Here is a 21,395-nt window from a genome sequence, read left to right as displayed (position 1 = left end):
TATATACAGCATAGGGGATAAGGGAATATATTAAAGGGTGCACTGTATGATATATTAAAATGTAACTTTTATAGGTAATAACTAATAATTCCCTTATTTTTCAGTATGGGGAATTTGTGTACAAATATCAGTGAAATATAGAGGTTAAAATTAAAGAACAAAAACACATAAATAGTGGTAATAGGTTACAATCAGTGTGTTAACATTGGTTTGGTGTCTGCATTGTCTGAAACAATATATTAGACAATACATGCCCATGGTGTTCTCGGCATTCCCTTTGTGTAGTGGCCAGACCCCTTTTTGAGCCCCTAGGACCCCCATGGGTTTGGGATTAGGGGTCTTTGTGGCTGTGAACCTATTCTGGACCCAATAAATGTCTTCTACCCTCTTTATGTTACGGAAATTTGCCATATCTTGCATCCCTTACCCACTTTGTGTAGTGGCCAGACACCTTTTTGGGCCCCCGGGACCCCCATGGGGTTGGGATTGGTGATCTCTGTGGCTGAGAAACTAATATGGATGCGATCAAGCCACCTTGCATGGGTTTCATCCAAGTTGGTTCAACAGTGTCAAAATGCATACTGGACGAACAAGCAAACAAACAACACATATTATATACAGTGTATACAGTATATATCTCAAGACAAGTGTTCATGAGCAGCCATTACATCAGGCAACTCCTGTCCTTCATCCTTCACAAAACCAATGAGGACTGCTAACACACAAACACCTAAACAACTGTTCCCCCTACTGTCCATCCAGTGTAATTACTTACCAAGTCTCGGGTAAATTTACTAAAATAGGAGTTCTAGTGAAGACGGGATGTTAGCCCACTGCAACCAACCAGTTTCTACTTTATTTAGCATCTTTTAGAAGATGATAGATGGAATCTGATTGGTTGTAATATGGATTTTGGAATAGTTACTGGAAGCTGAATGATTCAAGTAATGCTTTTCATATGCTTATAGCATAGTTGCTTACTCTCCTGCATTCTGCAGGAGACTCCCTGAAATAGCAGCAATCTCCCTCTCTCCCTCATTTCACCTAGCCCACATTACTCTGTTACATTTTTGGGAAAAAAAGGAATGAGAGATAGATACATTGGGGGAAATTTACCAATATGAAAAACCTAGTTTTTCGTATTAGTATTTCCCCTACGACTGCATACGACTGTTTCAGCCGTATGCACAGTCGTGTTCCGGAGGGGAATTTACAAAGCAGTCATATACGACTGCTTTGTAACCCTCCGATGTCGTGGTAATTCGTATTAGCTGGCCATATATACGGCCGCTAATACGAATTTTTCAGGCAGTCTGCACGGTTCAGTCAGATCCGTGCAGGCTGCAGAGTGTAAAAAAAATAGAAAAAAATAATAAATAAATAAAAAAAACAACGTGTGGTCCCCCTCACAGCTGTAACCAGCACCAGGCTGAAAGAGCCGGGGGCCGGTAATTAAAAATCAGGGAACCCGACAAATAGGGGTTCCCCGATTTTTAACAACCAGCCCCAGGCTCCAGGTCCGGGGCTGGTTCCCAAAATACGGGGGACAAAATGACTAGGGGTCCCCCGTATTTTAAGAACCAGCCCCAGGCCAAACCAGCCAGCAGGGTAATGTCACAGCCAGTGGACACTTATTATATAAGGTCCCGCGGCCAAAACATTAACCCTACCGACCAGTCAGCCTGGCCAGGGGCCCTGGGGGAGTGGGGACCCCCCCAATAAAGGGGTCTTCCCCCCCTCCAGGACTTACCTGACCAGGCTGAAGCCTGGTGCTGTCCCCGGTGGCCCTGGAGCGGTGGCCACCGGGCTGATCTTTGTGTAAAAAAATAGAATTAAAAACTATTGTTTTTAACTGTGGAACTATGAGTCCCAGCAAGCCTCCCCCGCAAGCTGGGACTTGGAGAACCACAAGTCCCAGCTTGCGGGGCATTAAAGGGCCCGCTGACACTTGTAGTTCCACAGTAATAAAAATAGTACAATAAATACACACTGACACAATAAAAATAAAACTTTAATACATCCATTACACACATACTGATACTTACCTATCTTGAGCCCGTAGGTAGCCCTCGGTCCTGGTGTCCGGTGTCCTGTGTCATCCTCCAGGTCCATGTCGGCGGTCCGTGTCGTCCTCCAGGTCCATGGCGGTGTCCAGGTCCGAAGTAATCCATGGTGGAGCTATGGAAGGAAATCCTATTCACCTGGTCCTGTGCTGAAGATGTCTTCTCTTGGTCCGCCGTAGTCCAGGTATTCTTCAAGCTGCCGGCGCTCCCCGCACTCTCCGCATCGGACTGAGGAGAGACGCAGAGATATTTCATACTCTGCGCCTCTTCTTAGGATGATTTCTATTGGCCGCCTAGCGTCCAATCAGGAGCCAAGAAAGTCAGCTCCTGATTGGCCGCTAGGCGGCCAATAGAATCATTCTGAGGACTACGGTGGACCAAGAGAAGACATCTTCACCACAGGACCAGGTGAGTAGGATTTCCTTCCACAGCTCCACCATGGATTACTTTGGACCCAGACACCGCCATGGACCTGGAGGATGACACAGACCGCCGACATGGACCTGGAGGACGACACAGGACACCGGACACCACGACCGAGGGCTACCTACGGGCTCAAGATAGGTAAGTATCATTATGTTGTGTAATGGATATATTAAAGTTTTATTTTCATTGTGTCAGTGTGTATTTATTGTACTATTTTTATTACTGTGGAACTACAAGTGCCAGCGGGCCCATTAATGCACCGCAGGCTGGGACTTGTGGTTCTCCAAGTCCCAGCTTACGGGGGGAGGCTTGCTGGGACTCATAGTTCCACAGATTTAAACAATAGTTTTTTTACACTTCAATCAGCCCGGTGGCCACCGCACAGGGCCACCGGGGACAGCACCAGGCTTCTGATTGGTCAGGTAAGTCCTGGAGGTGAGTCCCCACTCCCCCAGGGCCCCTGGCCAGGCTGACTTGTCTGTAGGGTTAATGTTTTGGCCGCGGGACCTTATATAATAAGTGTCCCCCGGCTGTGACATTAGGTTTGGCCTGGGGCTTGTTCTTAAAATACGGTGGATCCCTAGTCATTTTGTCCCCCGTATTTTGGGAACCAGCCCCAGACCTGGAGCCTAGGGCTGGCTGGTTGTTAAAAATCAGGGAACCCCTATTTTTACGAATTCAGATTAGTAAATTTCCCCCTAGATTTCAAAAGTATGGCTTATAGCAGTGATTTTCAACCTTTTTCCCTTGCGGCACACTAAATAAGATTTTAAAATTGCCAAGGCACACCATGAGATCTCCACAGGGCAAAACAGATTGGACCCCACAGGAAAAAAAAACCCCTAAAGTTACCCATATAAAAAACAATCACACTAGTCCCCACAGGTAACAAAAGTAAAATACATTAGCCCTTAACATGAAAAGAAGTGACCAGTAAATAACAGTTGACTTGATGGTGGCTGTAAACTGGTCTGGGCAACTCTATATCTGGGGGCACACTTGAGAACAGCTCAAGGCACACGAGTGTGCCATGGCACAGTGGTTGAAAAACACTGGCTTATAAGAATAAAATAAAATGTTTCTTTAAGAATGATTTCTATGCATATAATAAAACTAAACAAATCTAAGGAAGTCTGAACCAGCTGTCTTACACAATAGTCTGTAGTCAGCTGTGTCCTGTGATATAGGGAAGTGACAAGTTACGTTCTAGCAGTTTTATAATGAAATAATGTCTGGAAATTCCCCATAAGGGGTATATAATATATTCTAATTATTAATACTTGATTGGTTTATGTATATGAGTATTTTTAATCTGTACAGATGGAGCGCCTCTCACTCAGCACCAGGGATTGCCAAAATGAGGTGCTCCATCCGACTGGGATGCGCGAGCGTCTCACACCCAAACGCACCTCAGTTTTTCGGCGGCGGGGGATGGAATCCCTGCCTGTCTCTGCTTTAGGGAGGCAGGCAGGGTTGGGGGGGGGGGTGCGGGGGGCTGCAGGCACTGAACGTGGGAGCGGCATGGATGCCCCGGAGGGCTCCATTGGAAGGAGACATGAAAGTGTCTCCTGCACACGCATCCCCTTCCGGTGGCTGGTGGAGGCTGGCAGTTGGCGATCCCACTGCCAGACCTCGGCTAGGTAACACCGGCCTCATCTGTAATTCAAATGTGTAAGATATATAACTAGGTGATTCATCGTGCCCTACGGGCGCTCTTCACACCGTCGTAAGGGGCTGCGCCCCCTTAATTTGTGAACATTTGTATATGAAAAAGATGGTTAGAATTGTATGAAAGATGCCTGTATTGCAACTTGAGTTATAGGTGAAATGTGTTAAATAGAGAGCATATGATTTGGAAGGGGGTGTGTATTGTTTTGTTTAATTAAAAAGCGGTTACAGAGTAAGATGTACATTGATAGTGTGGATGGTACAGTGACATTTGTGGGTGTGGGGGGGGGGGCTGTGTGTGCATGTTGTTTAGCTGTGTGTGTGTGCAATAGTATAGTAGGGTGTTTCTGAGTCAGCGGCTCCCCACTGGCGGAGGTCACGACACAGGAAAACAGGAGGCTGGGTAGTGATAGGGGTGTGTGGGAATAAGGGGGACTAAAGAAGAGGGTGGGAGATACTGTGCTGCTTCTGCCAGTGGGTGAGGGTCCAGCGTGGCAGCACAGGAGTACAGGATGGTGGCCCTTAGTCAGTGTCTCCTCCTACTGGGTGGGAGTTCGGGTGCATGAGAGCAGGAGGCTGGGCTATGAGGCATGATAGGGGCATGTGGGCCAAACAGCGTCAGCGACTCCCCAGTGGTGGAAGTTACGGTTCAGGAGAGCAGGAAGCTGGGTAGTGATAGGGGTGTGTGAGTATACGGGGGACTAAAGAGGGGCTTAGGGGTGCCGTGAATTGCGGGAGGGGTGCCGTGAATCAAGGGAGGGAGGGGGCGCAGGTGTCGGCGAATCGCGGGAGAGGGCGGGGGTCCGCAAAGCGTGGGAGGGGGCGTGAATTGCGCGAGGGGGGGTTTGCGAATCGCGGAAGGGGGGGTGCGCGGGGGGTCCGTGAATTGCGGGAGGGGGGGGGCCACGGGGCGCGATGAATCACCTAGTTGGTTATATATTCTTGTAGAAGGATGGTAGGATGTTGCTGTCATTCAGAATGCATTTACATAAACAGTAATAGTAGCAGTAAAAGGTCTGACTTAAAACACCTACAGTAAAACAGAACAGGTGTTATATATTATACAAAGAATTGGTTGATGATGTGTAGGTTGACGTGCACATAGTTCATAGTTGTCACTGGAAAAAAATTGCTACAAGAAAAAATCAACACAGAAAGTTCAACACATGTAAATGTTGACATAAGTGTGGCACTTCATCGGTGTCCATGTCGACACATGAGAATAAATATGAAAACATTAAAAAAAAGAAAAATAAATCTTCAAAAACTCATGTCAACCTTTTTCATTGTCGACCATAGCCGTGCCAGTGTTTTGCATGTGCCATTTAATCCTGGGGTTGCCGTGAATCACGCACGGGGGTGGGGGAGGGAGGAGGTGAGGGGTGTCCGCGAATCACAGGAGGAGGGGTTGTGGGTGGATGCCGTGAATTGCGGGAGGATGGGTCGCGGGGGGGGGGGGGGGGTGTGTGTGGGTGCCACGAATCGTGGGATGGGGGGGGGCGCGGGGGGTTGCAGTGAATCGCGGGAGGGTGGGTCGCGGTGGCGGGGGGTTGCCGCAATGACAGGAGGGGGGGTCAGGGGTGGGGAATCGCGGTAGGGGGGGTCGTGGTGGGCACCGTGAACCGCGGTAGGGGGGGTCGTGGGGGGCACCGTGAACCGCGGGAGGGGGGGCCCGGGGGTTGGCGCGAATTGCAGGAGGGGGTATCACGGGGTGGGGCCGCGAATTGCTGGAGACACCGAGGGTGCCGCGAATTGCGAGGGGTGTGCTGCAAATCGCGGGAGGGGGGTCGCGGGGGGTGCCGCGAATCGCCACAAGAAAAAATCAACACAGAAAGGTCAACACATGTAAATGTTGACATAAGTGTGGCACTTCATTGGTGTCCATGTCGACACATGAGAATGAATATGAAAACATTGAAAAAGTGAAAAATAAATCTTGTCAACCTTTTTCATTGTCGACCATAGCCATGTCAGTGTTTTGCATGTGCCATTTAATCGTGGGGATGCCGTGAATGGAGGGGGGGGGGGAGGGAGGGAGGTGCATACCCAATATGACCCTCTCCAGGAGGGACACATTGCTCTGTTTCTGGACTTTCTTCTTAATTTATGGATTACCATCACCTGTGCTTAAAAACCTTTCTTATCAATTACCCTGTTTAAAATGACAGGTGATGACAATCATAAATTAAGATGGAAGTCCACAAACAGAGCATTCTGTCCCTCCTGGAGAGGGTCATGTTGGGAGGTATGGAGGTGTGGGGCGCTCACCTGGTGTGTCTGGTGTGTAGCTGTGTCTTTGCTGTGTAACATGGAGAGGCAGAGGGTGTCTGGCACTGTCTGTAGGCTCACTGGGCTGGTTCTCTGTCATGTGAGTCAGTCATGTGAGTCAGAGGCTCCACCCAGCATTATAGCTCCAGACACACTTTGAGTGACAGATGTAGCCAAATATATAAGAGATTCTGTAACATTCCTTCTGCCATCAGCTTGCATTCAATTTTGATTGCTTGCTCTGTGTGTGCTACACTTGGGATAAAGAATCTTTGAATAGACTTCAATCTTATCAATTATTTCTGTCAAAACAGTTGCTATTGGCAACATCCCATCGTCAATAGAACTCCTATTTAGTAAATGTAAATGTTGTAATATCTTGACATGAGCCATATGCATGCAATGCATGCTTGCCGACACTCCCGCATTTTGTTTGCGGCTCCCCCTTTAGCCACAAGTCCCCCGATCCCCCGCAAAGCCCTTTCAATCCCCTGGAATTGCAAAGCCCGGTCTGAAAATCTGGACCAATCTGGTGGGAGAGAAGAGACTATAGAAAGACAGATGGGCAGAGAGTGGGATTCGGCATGAAAAGCCAGCGGTCGGGATCCCGGCGTTCAAAATCCCGATGCCGGAATCCCGAACGCTGAAATCCCGACAAGGGGGGACGTGGATCGCCCCCCTTGCGGGCTCGCTGCGCTCGCCACGCAGCGGGCCTGGTGCCTCGCTACGCTCGGCACACTAATTTATTCTCCCTCCGGGGGTGTCGTGGACACCCCCGGGGGGAGAAAGTGTCGGGATTTCGGCATTCGGTATTCCGGCGGCGGGATTTTGAACGCCGGGATCCCGACCTCCGGGATTTAAACTGCATCCCAGAGAGTGAGACAGACAGGACAGAAACCGAGAGAGAGAGAAGGAGAGGAGGGGGTAAATAAAATACACAATAACAATACTACATTCTACTGTATGAACCCAACACTGTCACTTTAGCTTTCACTTTGTGCTCAAAGCTGAGCACAAAGCAAGAGACACCTAGAGGCACCCAGCGATACTGCAGTGAGCAGTGACACTGGCTTAGAGGAGAGCAACAGCTGTCGCGTGTACTCCGGCCGGCCAGCACATCCGTCCTCTCCTCAGAAAAGACTCAAATTCGGCCCACCTGGCCATTAGCTCTTCTGGCATTTGCCAGAAGGGCCAGATGGCCAGTCCGACCCTACACACACACACACACACACACACACACAGTATACATACACAAATATGATACACACACCAGTTTCACATAACAAAGCAGCCAGCATCATAAAAAATACAATATATCCACAACGTTTTATACTTCCCACTAAAAGAGAGTATTAGGCTGCTCGCACAACATACAAACCCTTCTGTGCCAGAACCTCCCAATAAGTGACACACACCTGCAGCACCTGACCTGTCAATCACTAGGCAGTCTGACACCTCACCTGGCAAGCCGTGCTCAGAAAGCATTGCTGCCCGAGACTTGAGGAGCTGTGCACTTCTGCTGCCCCTACAGGCAGTCCAAGGCCTCACAATATATATGCTGTGCGTAAAGTAGCTCCTCTGTCACATTATTGCTGCGGCCGGCCCTGCTCCAAAAATGCCGCTCAACTGCACAGATTGATAGGTAGGCAGGGGGGTTTCCAGATACTCGGAAACTCCCCCTCTGTGTGCGCATGCAGTGGAGACCTAAAGCGGCAAAGGCCTGTGCACCAGAGAGAAGGACACCTATGGTGGTACCTGGCACTTAGTGATGGAGCCCTGCAGGGGTGCCAGGGAGCAAGAAGCCAGCTGCAGGGGAGCAAGAAGACCAGCTGCAGGAGAGCAGTGCACTGGTGAATAGGAGGCCATCGATGCTGGTAAAAAGAGACCTGCCTCCTCTCTCTAGCCTCTCCTCTTCTGCCATCACCTCACTTCCTCTCGCCGGGCCATTTCCCGGTGGGCTGGACCAGATTTCCCTCTGGCTGGGCCGCTGACCGTGTTTCCAGGGCTTCCGCTGGTGTCACCCTATATAGTATACCAGTACGGATGGTGTAATGGTTAGCATTACTGCCTTACAGTGCTGTGGTCATGGGTTCGATTCTCACCATGGCTCTAACTATGCGGAGTTTGTATATTCTCCCTGTACTTGCATGGGTTTCCTCCAGGTACTCCAGTTTCCTCCCACAATCCAAAAATATACTGGTAGGCTAATTGGCTCCCAACAAATTAACCCTAGAATGTCTGTGTGTATATGTGGTAGGGAATATAGATTGAAAGCTCCACTGGGGCAGAAACTTATGTAAATGTTCAAATATTCTCTGTAAAGCGCTGCGGAATATGTATGCGCTATATAAGAAACTGTTAATAAATAATAATAAATATATACAGTATGCAAGCGGCCGCAGCCTGGTCACAAATGGCAGCATAGAACAAAACAAATATGGCCGCCACATATATGCATATATTATATGCACATATGCGGCAGCCATATTTGTTTTGGGCTATGCTGCACTTTGTGACCAGGCTGCGGCCGTTGGTCGCTGTCGGGTGCCTGGTGAGTAGTGTCTGCACCCCCCTTCCCCAGACCATAGCGTTAGCAGCGCCCCCCCCCCCCCCCCGGGGTAGCAGACCCCCCTTCCCCTGGCCATAGCTTTAGCAGTGCCCCCATTCCCCCCCCGGGCTGTAGCGTCAGCACCCCCCCACTCCGGGCTGTAGCGTCAGCACACCCCCCCCCCCGTTCCCGGGCCGGATTTCGATCCCAATCCGCCCCTGATACTCGCTTTCACCCCGAATCACCTCACCCACTCTTTAGCCAATATCTTTTGTCTCTCATGAAATCTTTCAGTGTGTATGCAACATACTGTATCTTTCATGATCAGCTCAAGGGAAATTGTTCACCAATACATCTTTTATATCTTCTAGTGTGTATGGGACTTAATTCAGTTCTGATCGAATTTCCCGATTATTTGGAATTTGCACACATGTAGGACCACAGTGTGGTCAAAATAGCGATCATATGTGCTTTAAAAGCACAAATGGTCCGCTTACGACCACAGTGCAAGCCAAATGATCATACGTGGAGCAAGTCTAATCAGGGTACTTGTGTATTATCACAGCGCACACTTTCCCTACGTACGATAATTTAGTGAAATCGCATCGCATCGCATAACGTTCTATTACCATGCGATGCAATTTTACCCTTCCCGCTCCGTGTTATTACCGCCCCCTGGCACATCTTGTCAGAAATTCACTGTGAGGTGATTTTGTGTGGTGATAAGACGTGTTTTCCAGAGCTAGAGTGAGTTACAGTAGTTTCAGTAAATTTCGCATAATTTCGACTGATTTCTGTGCGATGACAGAGCGATGGCAGCATCTTCAGTGAGCCTGTTCACGCTCCCGCAGAATGAGGAGGATGCCGTTCATTTTTTACAGGAGAGTCACCTGCTGCCAGTGACGGCGATGTACAGTAATGGGCACCCAATGAGGTTGTCTATTAAGGAGTGCATGTGGAGGTGCCACATAAAGACATGCCTGAGAGCGGCCCGTCTCTTCCTGGGGTGCCGCTTGCCTTTTGTGAAGCTTTTGAGGTTCATTTACTCGTGGTCAGAGGAGATAACCTCAATTGACTTTTGCCAGCGTGAGCTGAATATGTCTAATAAGACAGTGGTCCTCTGTAATAACTGGTTGCGAAAGGCATGCACAATGGACTTGCTGGCACAGCCGCAGCACAGCCGCAGCGCCGCATTGGGGGCCCTGGACAGATAGTTGAGGTAGACAAAAGCCTTTTTGTGAAAAGGAAAAGTAACGTGGGCAGAGTTTTACCTCAGCAATGGGTGTTTAGAGAGATATCCCGTGAAACGGGCCAGTGTTTTATCACCCCAATGCCACAAATGGATGCCAGCACCCTCATGGCCGCTATTAACAGCCACATTGAGCCGGGAACCACTATTTATAGTGATTGCTGGCGTGCTTACAGCACGGAGGAATTGGAACGGGCAGGATACCACAATGCCCGTGTTAACCACAAATACAATTTTGTGGATCCGGAAAGTGGTGTCCACACCCAAACAATCGAGCGACTTTGGGGTTCAGCTAAATGGAGGAACAAGGGCCAACGTGGTACAGCTCGCCACCATTTGGATTCCTATTTGCAAGAATTAATTTGGCGCAAATGTTTGGCAAGAGATAAGCCATTTCATCGAATCTTGCATGCACTGACTCTGCTCCCAAAAGCTGATTGACTTTTTTATTAATCTTAATTAATTGTTATTGTGCTATCATTGTCACTTTTCTTTTTGATTAATGTTACTATGACGTGTTATATGATCATTATAATTGAACTTATAGGTACTTGTGGAGTATCACGGCTCCCACGACCTGCATCGTATGCAGATCGTATGCTAAAAATCGCATCGCATCGCATCGCATGTGGCATACGATGGCATACGATGCGATTCGATGTTTTACCGATTTTTGACCATTTTTGCTCAAAAATCGTATGCCATCGCATGGCATCGTATGCCATATGTAGAGGCATACGATGGCATACGATGCGATACGATGTTTTACCGATTTTTGAGCATTTTTGCTCAAAAATCGTATGCGATTGCATCGGATGCCATAAGATGGCATCCGATGCGATGCGATGGCATCCGATTTTGCATTGAAATGCATCAGAATGCATTGAAATGTGTATTAAACTTGTGAAATGCCCCCAAATGCCATTTTTCATAGTGCACCACCCCCACTATCAACGTCAACCCGAAGCGTGGCGAGCGTAGCGAGCCCGCGAGGGGCGGCGGTACGCGTCCTACGACCTTTTCATACCCCCACTATCCACGTCGGCGTGGAGTTGAGAATAGAATAGTGTGGCGAGCGCAGCGAGCCACTGAGCCCGAAGCGTGGCGAGTGCAGCGAGCCCCGCGAGGGGCCGCGGATACCTTCACAGCTATAAGCGTCCCCTCGCGGGCTTCACAGGTATCTGCGTCCCCTCGCGGGGCTCGCTGCGCTCGCCACGCTTCGGGCTCGGTGGCTCGCTGCGCTCGCCACACTAATTTATTCTCAACTCCACGCCGACGTGGATAGTGGGGGTATGAGAAGGTCGTAGGACGCGTACCGCCGCCCCTCGCGGGCTCGCTGCGCTCGCCACGCTTCGGGTTGACGTTGATAGTGGGGGTGGTGCACTATGAAAAATGGCATTTGGGGGCATTTCACTACTTTAATACACATTTCAATGCATTCTGATGCATTTCAGTGCAAAATCGGGTGCCATCGCATCGGATGCCATCGTATGGCATCCGATGCAATCGCATACGATTTTTGAGCTAAAATGCTCAAAAATCGGTAAAACATCGTATCGCATCGTATGCCATCGTATGCCACTACATATGGCATACGATGCCATGCGATGGCATACGATTTTTGAGCAAAAATGGTCAAAAATCTGTAAAACATCACATCGCATGGTATGCCATCGTATGCCACTACATATGGCATACGATGCCATACGATGGGAGCCGTGATACTCCACAAGCACCAACTTATATAGTGTGGTGCAGCGAGCCACCCAGCCCGAAGCGTAGTGAGCGCAGCGAGCCCCGCGACGGGACACAGATTACTTAACATGTATTCTGTGTCCCCTCGCGGGGCACGCTGTGCTCGCCACACTTCAGGCTCGGTGGTTCGCTGCGCTCACCACACTATATAGGATCAACTCCATGCCAACGTGGATAGTGGGGGTATGAAAAGGTCGGCGGACGTGGATACTGGGGGTGATGCAAAACAATGGCAGAGGTGCTTGCATCACGTCATACTAAGCACCCATGACAAAATACACATACAATCCTATCAGTCAGTCTCAGGAGCTATCACTGCAAACCTGAGAAATATAGGAATTCATTCCTTTGAATAGAACAAGGGTGCACAGATAATACAGAAATACTGTTCAAATACTAGTATCCACATCTTGATTTTAACCACAGTTTCTTTTCTTTTTCTTTTTTTGCACATCTTTAACTATTGTCGTATTTAGGAGGCTGCAAGGTACATACCTCCTTTTAACCCCTTCCCGACATTTGACGTATATATACGTCATGGCCGGGAAGTACTTCCCGACACATGACGTATATATACGTCATGGCTTCTAACTGTCACTGCGTCTAGAGACGCAGTGACAGAGGGACGATGTCTGCTGTCCCTGACAGCAGACATGTCCCTGCATGCCCAGGGGGGGCTCCGATGCAGCCCCCCCGTCGGCGATCGCTGTGATTGGCTGTTCAGTGTGAACAGCCAATTACAGCGTTTTCTGTGTCACCGGCGAATAACGTTCGCCGGTGACACGGGATCGGAGGTGATTGGTGCTGTAAAGTACAGCACCAATCACCGCGGGGTGTAAGGGTGACACTGGTGTCACCCCACCTCACCCCGCCAGCCCCCAAAGGCCGTGATTGGTCCGTCGGACCGACGGACCAATCACAGCCATGGAGGGGGGTTTAAACTAACGGGGACTACACTGCAGACGCCATTCCGGTCTGGAATAGCATGCAGTGCGGTCACCGTGCCCAGCTGTCGCCATTTACTGACCAGAACCTTGCTCAATACTTACCTGATCACTGCTTGGGATCTTGCTTCATCTTGTGACATCCTGTGCTGTGTTGTGCTGTGTTGTGCTGCTGCAGTGTCATCGAGTTAGAGAGAGAGAGAGATAGAGAGAGAGAGATAGAGAGGCCTAGTGACAGAGAGTGCTATATTTTGTGCTGCTGCAGTGTAATAGAGTTATAGATAGAGAGATAGAGAGAGATAGAGAGAGAGAGATAGAGAGAGATAGAGAGATAGTGACAGATCGTGCTATATATTTTTTTATATAACTGACTGCTGCCCCCCCTTTTGTGCTGATCAGTATAAATTAACTGATCAGCAACTTTTTGGGGGCGCAGGGTATTTTTTATATATATATATATATATATACCTGCTGCAGTGTCATAGAGTGATAGATAGTGAGAGATAGAGAGATAGAGAGAGATAGTGACAGAGAGTGATAGAGAGTGCTAAATTTTGTGTCTGCTGCCCCCGCCTTTTGTGCTGATCACTATATCTGAGGTGATCAGCAACTTTTTAGGGGTGCAGAGGTTTTTTTTTTTTTATATATCCCTGCCAGTTGCACTATCAATTGCACCAAAGGTTGTGCACCTGCTGCCCCTCACTGGTAATCAGTGTCGCATCACTGATCACCTTTTTTTTTGTGTGTGTGCTGTGGGGTCTTTTTTTAATTTTTTTTTTACACACACTGTGATTTTGGGGGTGTCCTGTGGCCGCTGTGCGCTGATCAGTGACGTACATCACTGATCATCTTTTTCGGCACAGGGTTGATCTATTTTTTTTTTTTTTTTGATCAAATTCCTGTTGCCTTTGAGCGCTGTTCAGTGACGGACGTTACTGACCAACATCTGTGCTCAATTTTTGGCGCAGGACCTTTTTTTTTTTTTTTTAACCCCTTCAATTTTTTTTTTTTTTTTAACCCCTTCATTTTTTTTTTTTTGTATAAAGTATTTTTTTTTTTCTGCACTACATACACACTACACACTACATACCCCCCTGGTTGAAATAAAGTTTGTACCCCCCCCCTACACTATACACGTGTTGAAACATTTCACTACCAGTAACACAAAAATAAAAATGGCATCCCAAATGTCATCCCAAATGTCATCCCAGTCATCCAGAAGAATGTATTCAGTGGAGGAGGCATATGCCATGCTTGCTTCTGACTCTGACACAGCCAGTGATGCAAGCGGGGAATTTGAAGGATTCGCCTTAAGCTCCTCTTCCTCCTCTGGTGATGAGGGACCCCCTCAAAGACGCCCCCGTAGAGCAGCTGAGACCCCCCCCCAATAATTGATCTCGTATGGACCCCACCACCAGACAATTTTGAGCCCCAGGTTCCTGAGTTTTTGGCCATGCCAGGAATCCAATTTGATTCCACAGGTCTCAGAGAAATTGACTTTTTCAAATTATTTTTCTCTGATGATTTTATAAATTTAATGGTGGACCAAACTAATTTATATGCCCAGCAGTTTATTGCTCAAAACCCCACGTCATCATTTGCTAGGTGGACCCCTGTAGATGCAGTAGAGATGATGACGTTTTGGGGTCTGGTGTTTCATATGGGCATAGTAAAAAAGCCAGAAATTAGGCAATATTGGAGTACAGATGTTCTGTACAGCACCCCATTTTACCGTATGGCCATGCCCCGGGCTCGATTTGAGACGATCCTTAAATTTTTGCATTACAACGATAATGCACAGTGCCCACCCAGAGATGATCCCACCTTTGACCGGCTATTCAAAGTCAGGCCGGTCATTGATCATTTCAGTGCCAAATTTGAAGAGATGTACATCCCAGATAAATTCATTTGCATAGACGAGTCCCTTATACATTTTAAAGGAAGGGTTAAATTCCGCCAGTACCTTCCCAGTAAGAGGGCAAGGTATGGCATAAAAATGTATAAGCTGTGTGAAAGCACCTCAGGGTACACTCACAGGTTTAGGGTATATGAAGGGAAGGATTCAAGAATTGAACCGCCAGAATGCCCCCCCTCCCTCGTAGGTGTTAGTGGAAAAATTGTCTGGGATTTAGTGCACCCCTTCCTGGATAAAGGTTATCACCTCTATGTGGATAACTTTTACACTAGCATCCCCCTGTTTAAGGCCCTTGGTTCAAGAGGTACAGCAGCTTGCGGTACTGTGCGCAAGAACCAAAGAGGCCTCCCAAAAACGCACATTGCCCAAGTAATGAGAAGGGGTGAAAGCAGGGGAATATGCACCGAAAATATGTTGTTGGTCAAATATAAGGACAAGAGGGATGTCCTTATACTGACAACAATTCACGGAGACAGTACCACCTCCGTCCCTGTACGAGGTACCAGTACCCACACCTCAAAACCTAATTGTATCCTGGATTACAATAGGTACATGGGCGGAGTGGATCTTTCAGATCAGGTACTGAAGCCGTACAGTGCCCTGCGGAAAACAAAAATCTGGTACAAGAAGCTGGCCGTGTATATCATCCAGATGGCACTGTATAACGCTTACGTGCTATTCCGTTCTACCGGCCAGAGGGGGACATTTATGCACTTTCAAGAGGAAGTCATAAAGGGCCTAGTATTTGGGAACCAGCAGGCAGAGGGCCCCAGTACTTCTAGTACTGGCCCCCGTATTGTACCAGGGCAGCATTTTCCGAACGAAATCCCCTCCACTGCAAGAAAGGGCAGGACACAAAAAAGGTGCAAAGTTTGCTATAAAAAGGGAATAAGAAAGGAAACTATTTTCCACTGTGAAACTTGCCCCGACAAACCCGGCCTATGTATAAAGGAGTGTTTTAAAATATACCACACATCTATGGATTATTAGGTTCATCATTTCACCGTGCTTCGGGGGTCTTGCTAATGCCACATAGCACCCACCAACATTCCACCAGAATCTGAGCTGCAAAATCCAAAAATCACTCCTTCCCTTCTGAGTCCTGCCATGCACCCAACTGGTATTTTTTGGTCACATATGAGGCATTGCCGTACTCGGGAGAAATTGGGGCACATATTTTGGGGTGCTTTTTCTCCTTCATACCTTCTGAAAATGAAAAATTTTGAGCCAGAACTGCATTTTTGTGTAAAAAAATGTAATTTTTCATTTTCACTGCCCAGTTGTATCAAAATTGGTGAAACCCCTGGGGGTTTGAAATGTACACTATACCCCTAGATGAATTCCCTGAGGGGTGTAGTTTGCAAAATGGGGTCACTTGTGGGGGGGTTCCACTGTATTGGTGCTTGGGGGGTCTTGCTAATGCGACATAGCACCCACCAAAATTCCACCAGAATCTGAGCTGCAAAATCCAAAAATCACTCCTTCCCTTCTGAGTCCTGCCATGCACCCAACTGGTATTTTTTGGTCACATGTGAGGCATTGCCGTACTCGGGAGAAATTGGGGCACATATTTTGGGGTGCTTTTTCTCCTTCATACCTTCTGAAAATGAAAAATTTTGAGCCAGAACTGCATTTTTGTGTAAAAAAATGTAATTTTTCATTTTCACTGCCCACTTGTATCAAAATTGGTGAAACCCCTGGGGGTTTGAAATGTACACTATACCCCTAGATGAATTCCCTGAGGGGTGTACTTTGCAAAATGGGGTGACTTGTGGGGGGGTTCCACTGTATTGGTGCAACATAGCACCCACCATTCATTCCACCAAAATCTGTGCTGCAAAATCCAAAAATCACTCCTTCCCTTCTGAGTCCTGCCATGCACCCAACTGGTATTTATTGGTCAAATGTGAGGCATTGCCGTACTCGGGAGAAATTGGGGCACAGATTTTGGGGTGCTTTTTCTCCTTCATACCTTCTGAAAATGAAAAATTTTGAGCCAGAACTGCATTTTTGTGTAAAAAAATGTAATTTTTCATTTTTACTGCCCAGTTGTATCAAAATTGGTGAAACCCCTGGGGGTTTGAAATGTACACTATACCCCTAGATGAATTCCCTGAGGGGTGTAGTTTGCAAAATGGGGTCACTTGTGGGGGGGTTCCACTGTATTGGTGCTTGGGGGGTCTTGCTAATGCGACATAGCACCCACCAAAATTCCACCAGAATCTGAGCTGCAAAATCCAAAAATCACTCCTTCCCTTCTGAGTCCTGCCATGCACCCAACTGGTATTTTTTGGTCACATGTGAGGCATTGCCGTACTCGGGAGAAATTGGGGCACATATTTTGGGGTGCTTTTTCTCCTTCATACCTTCTGAAAATGAAAAATTTTGAGCCAGAACTGCATTTTTGTGTAAAAAAATGTAATTTTTCATTTTCACTGCCCAGTTGTATCAAAATTGGTGAAACCCCTGGGGGTTTGAAATGTACACTATACCCCAAGATGAATTCCCTGAGGGGTGTAGTTTGCAAAATGGGGTCACTTGTGGGGGGGTTCCACTGTATTGGTGCTTGGGGGGTCTTGCTAATGCGACATAGCACCCACCAAAATTCCACCAGAATCTGAGCTGCAAAATCCAAAAATCACTCCTTCCCTTCTGAGTCCTGCCATGCACCCAACTGGTATTTTTTGGTCACATGTGAGGCATTGCCGTACTCGGGAGAAATTGGGGCACATATTTTGGGGTGCTTTTTCTCCTTCATACCTTCTGAAAATGAAAAATTTTGAGCCAGAACTGCATTTTTGTGTAAAAAAATGTAATTTTTCATTTTCACTGCCCAGTTGTATCAAAATTGGTGAAACCCCTGGGGGTTTGAAATGTACACTATACCCCTAGATGAATTCCCTGAGGGGTGTAGTTTGCAAAATGGGGTCACTTGTGGGGGGGTTCCACTGTATTGGTGCTTGGGGGGTCTTGCTAATGCGACATAGCACCCACCAAAATTCCACCAGAATCTGAGCTGCAAAATCCAAAAATCACTCCTTCCCTTCTGAGTCCTGCCATGCACCCAACTGGTATTTTTTGGTCACATGTGAGGCATTGCCGTACTCGGGAGAAATTGGGGCACATATTTTGGGGTGCTTTTTCTCCTTCATACCTTCTGAAAATGAAAAATTTTGAGCCAGAACTGCATTTTTGTGTAAAAAAATGTAATTTTTCATTTTCACTGCCCACTTGTATCAAAATTGGTGAAACCCCTGGGGGTTTGAAATGTACACTATACCCCTAGATGAATTCCCTGAGGGGTGTACTTTGCAAAATGGGGTGACTTGTGGGGGGGTTCCACTGTATTGGTGCAACATAGCACCCACCATTCATTCCACCAAAATCTGTGCTGCAAAATCCAAAAATCACTCCTTCCCTTCTGAGTCCTGCCATGCACCCAACTGGTATTTTTTGGTCAAATGTGAGGCATTGCCGTACTCGGGAGAAATTGGGGCACAGATTTTGGGGTGCTTTTTCTCCTTCATACCTTCTGAAAATGAAAAATTTTGAGCCAGAACTGCATTTTTGTGTAAAAAAATGTAATTTTTCATTTTTACTGCCCAGTTGTATCAAAATTGGTGAAACCCCTGGGGGTTTGAAATGTACACTATACCCCTAGATGAATTCCCTGAGGGGTGTAGTTTGCAAAATGGGGTCACTTGTGGGGGGGTTCCACTGTATTGGTGCTTGGGGGGTCTTGCTAATGCGACATAGCACCCACCAAAATTCCACCAGAATCTGAGCTGCAAAATCCAAAAATCACTCCTTCCCTTCTGAGTCCTGCCATGCACCCAACTGGTATTTTTTGGTCACATGTGAGGCATTGCCGTACTCGGGAGAAATTGGGGCACATATTTTGGGGTGCTTTTTCTCCTTCATACCTTCTGAAAATGAAAAATTTTGAGCCAGAACTGCATTTTTGTGTAAAAAAATGTAATTTTTCATTTTCACTGCCCACTTGTATCAAAATTGGTGAAACCCCTGGGGGTTTGAAATGTACACTATACCCCTAGATGAATTCCCTGAGGGGTGTAGTTTGCAAAATGGGGTCACTTGTGGGGGGGTTCCTAACTTTTAGCATCTTATGGTGCCTAGAAACCTACATGGTGCCTAAAAAATAATCTCATAAAAAGGAGGCTCCAAAATCAAGTAGGTGCTCCTTCTATTATGAAGCCTGTGGTTTGGTCAACGTGCACACTAGGGCCACATATAGGATATTTATGAAAACAAAAGAAATGGGGGAATCAATTTTTAGTCACATTTCTCTAGTAAAATGTACTGTGTTCCTTAGAAAAATGTATTCAAATTGCAAATCTGCAAAAAAAATGAAATTTTGAAATTTCACCTACACTTTGTTTTAATTCCTGTGAAACACCTAAAGGGTTAACAAACTTCCAAAATGCTGTTTTGAATACTGTGAGGGGTGCAGTTTTTGAAATGGTATCATTTATGGGGGTGTCTCACATACAAGTCCCTCAAAGTCACATCAGAACTGAACTGGTCCCTAAAAAAATCAGTGTTTGAAATTTTCTTGAAAATTTGAGAATTTGCTATTCATATTGTAAGCCTCCTAGTGTCCAAAAAAATGAAAAGGAAGTTGAAATAATGATGGAAACATAAAGTAGACATATGGTCTATGTTAGTTATTAACTATTTTGAGTGGTATGATTATTTGTCTCACAAGCAGAAAATTTAACATTTTGCAAATTGCTAAATTTTCCATTTTTTTACGACATTTTGGTATTTTTCACAAAAAAACACAGACTGTATTGACCCAAATTTACCACTAATTTGAAGTACAATGTGTCACGAAAAAACAATCTCAAAATCACTGGGATAAGTAAAAGCAAAAAAAAGTTATCCCCACTTAAGTGAGACATGTCAGATTTGAAAAAAAGGGCTCTGTCAGGAACGCAAAAACTGGCTCTGTCAGGAAGGGGTTAAACGTATCAGTTGGACATCCCCCTGACATACCTTCAGAGTGCACCCCAAAATCTCCAAACTTTTCCTTTTTCCATACAACAGTCTGAAATCTCCTTGAAACTAATTTGTAAAGTAGGCAAGTATGACACAATATAATTACTAATACAAATGGGTACAAAAGCTGACACTCACGTCTGGTGGAAGTGGCCATCAAGCAGCCGGCAACGAGATCTTATATGTCCTAGTAGAAAATAAATGCAGATTATTGCACACGGATCTGGGATACTTTCCTGCGGCTTCATTCCTTGCTGAGATACTGTTGAGGTCACATGATACAAATCAGCCAACCGGCAATTAGGACAAGTTACCAGTAACCTTTCTATAATGCTTCTATTCTAGGATATCTATTTAGTACAGGTGCAAGTAATCTGCAGAGATCCAGCTACAGTGAAACTACACATCCCAGCTTGCTCTGTCTCCAGGGTGCACCCACCAATCTCTCCATTTTTTCTTTTGACATGTGACGCAGTTTTAGTGTGTCCTAATATATAAACACGGCAAGGCATTCTGGGATTAGGGATGGTCATCGTTGCCATGGCCATTGATGGCAATAGTGCAACTGGTCATCAATAGTGCTATACTATGCAATGGATGACCATCAATATTTTTACCTATCGATGGTCAGGGATTGTGTTTGACTGATTGGCTTGTGGGCCAATCAAAACATGGGGGCGGGGCTTTGCAGGTGTCAGGGGTGGTGCTATGCTATGCTTTAAAAAAAAAAAAGCAAAACATAATTTTGCTGTGCCATCGATGGAGGGAAACCATCTGGTTCTCTCCCCATAGATGGAAAAGGTATTCGACATAGGCCATAAACCATCAATGATTTAAAATCATCGATAATCAATGGCCATTCCTAGCTGGGATGTGTTGTTCCACATCAGCTGGAGTGCCACAGTGTTAGCATGTCCTAATAGAAAGAAAAATGGCTGGGCATGCTGGGAAGTGTAGTTCCACAGCAGCTAGAATGCTGCAGCTTCCTACCCCTGATTCAGAAGATAGCTCTGAAACATGTGATGAGCCTTACCTGAGGAGGTGCAGACAGGGGACAGCGTTACCGGCTTTGGTGTGACTCTGCTTACACATATGTGAAGGAGACAGAAATACAGACTAAGGCAGTAAGATTCCTATACTGTGCAAATGTGCAAGATTGTCATGTTTCCTGTTTTTTTGCAGAACTAACATGTGGGCTGTGGTGTAATGAGAGATGACGTTAAAATTGCTATTCTCGACCAAATTGCACCACAAGGGGTCATGGCAGCTTACAATCCTATCTCCATGTAGGGAATCTTAGGGGCACTAGCTAAGTTAGTGCTTAAGCATACCTCCCAACTGTCCTGCTTTCCACAGGAACGTCCTGGTATTTGGGGACGTTCCCTTGTCCCTCCCGGTGCCGGCAGCGTCCCGCATTGAGGGGTGCAGTTGGGAGTCCCCCCTGTCACCAGGTGAAAAAACCCCGCTCCCCGCAGTGCAATGCATAAAATACCGGCATTGCACGGTGGGGGGCGGGGCTAAAATGTCACGATCGCTCTAG

The 21,395-nt window shown here is 46.8% G+C and overlaps 1 protein-coding gene across 1 annotated transcript in view; it reads right to left on the bottom strand.

Annotated features, from left to right (window-relative positions):
• Positions 1-20,063, bottom strand: part of LOC146007597 (NACHT, LRR and PYD domains-containing protein 3-like) — a 92,134-nt gene extending 72,071 nt beyond the window's left edge. The window contains exon 1 of the mRNA XM_083146072.1: positions 19,994-20,063. Coding sequence (XP_083002198.1) covers positions 19,994-20,012 — 19 coding nt within the window. The 5' untranslated portion in view covers positions 20,013-20,063. The remainder of the gene's footprint in view (positions 1-19,993) is intronic.
• Positions 20,064-21,395: the final 1,332 nt, after the last annotated feature.

The sequence above is a fragment of the Crinia signifera genome, chromosome 6 (assembly GCF_055691185.1).
Source record: "Crinia signifera chromosome 6, ASM5569118v1, whole genome shotgun sequence".
Taxonomy (NCBI): domain Eukaryota; kingdom Metazoa; phylum Chordata; class Amphibia; order Anura; family Myobatrachidae; genus Crinia; species Crinia signifera.
The sequence above is the reverse complement of the archived record's forward strand: the minus strand, read 5'-3'. Positions and strand labels throughout refer to the sequence as shown.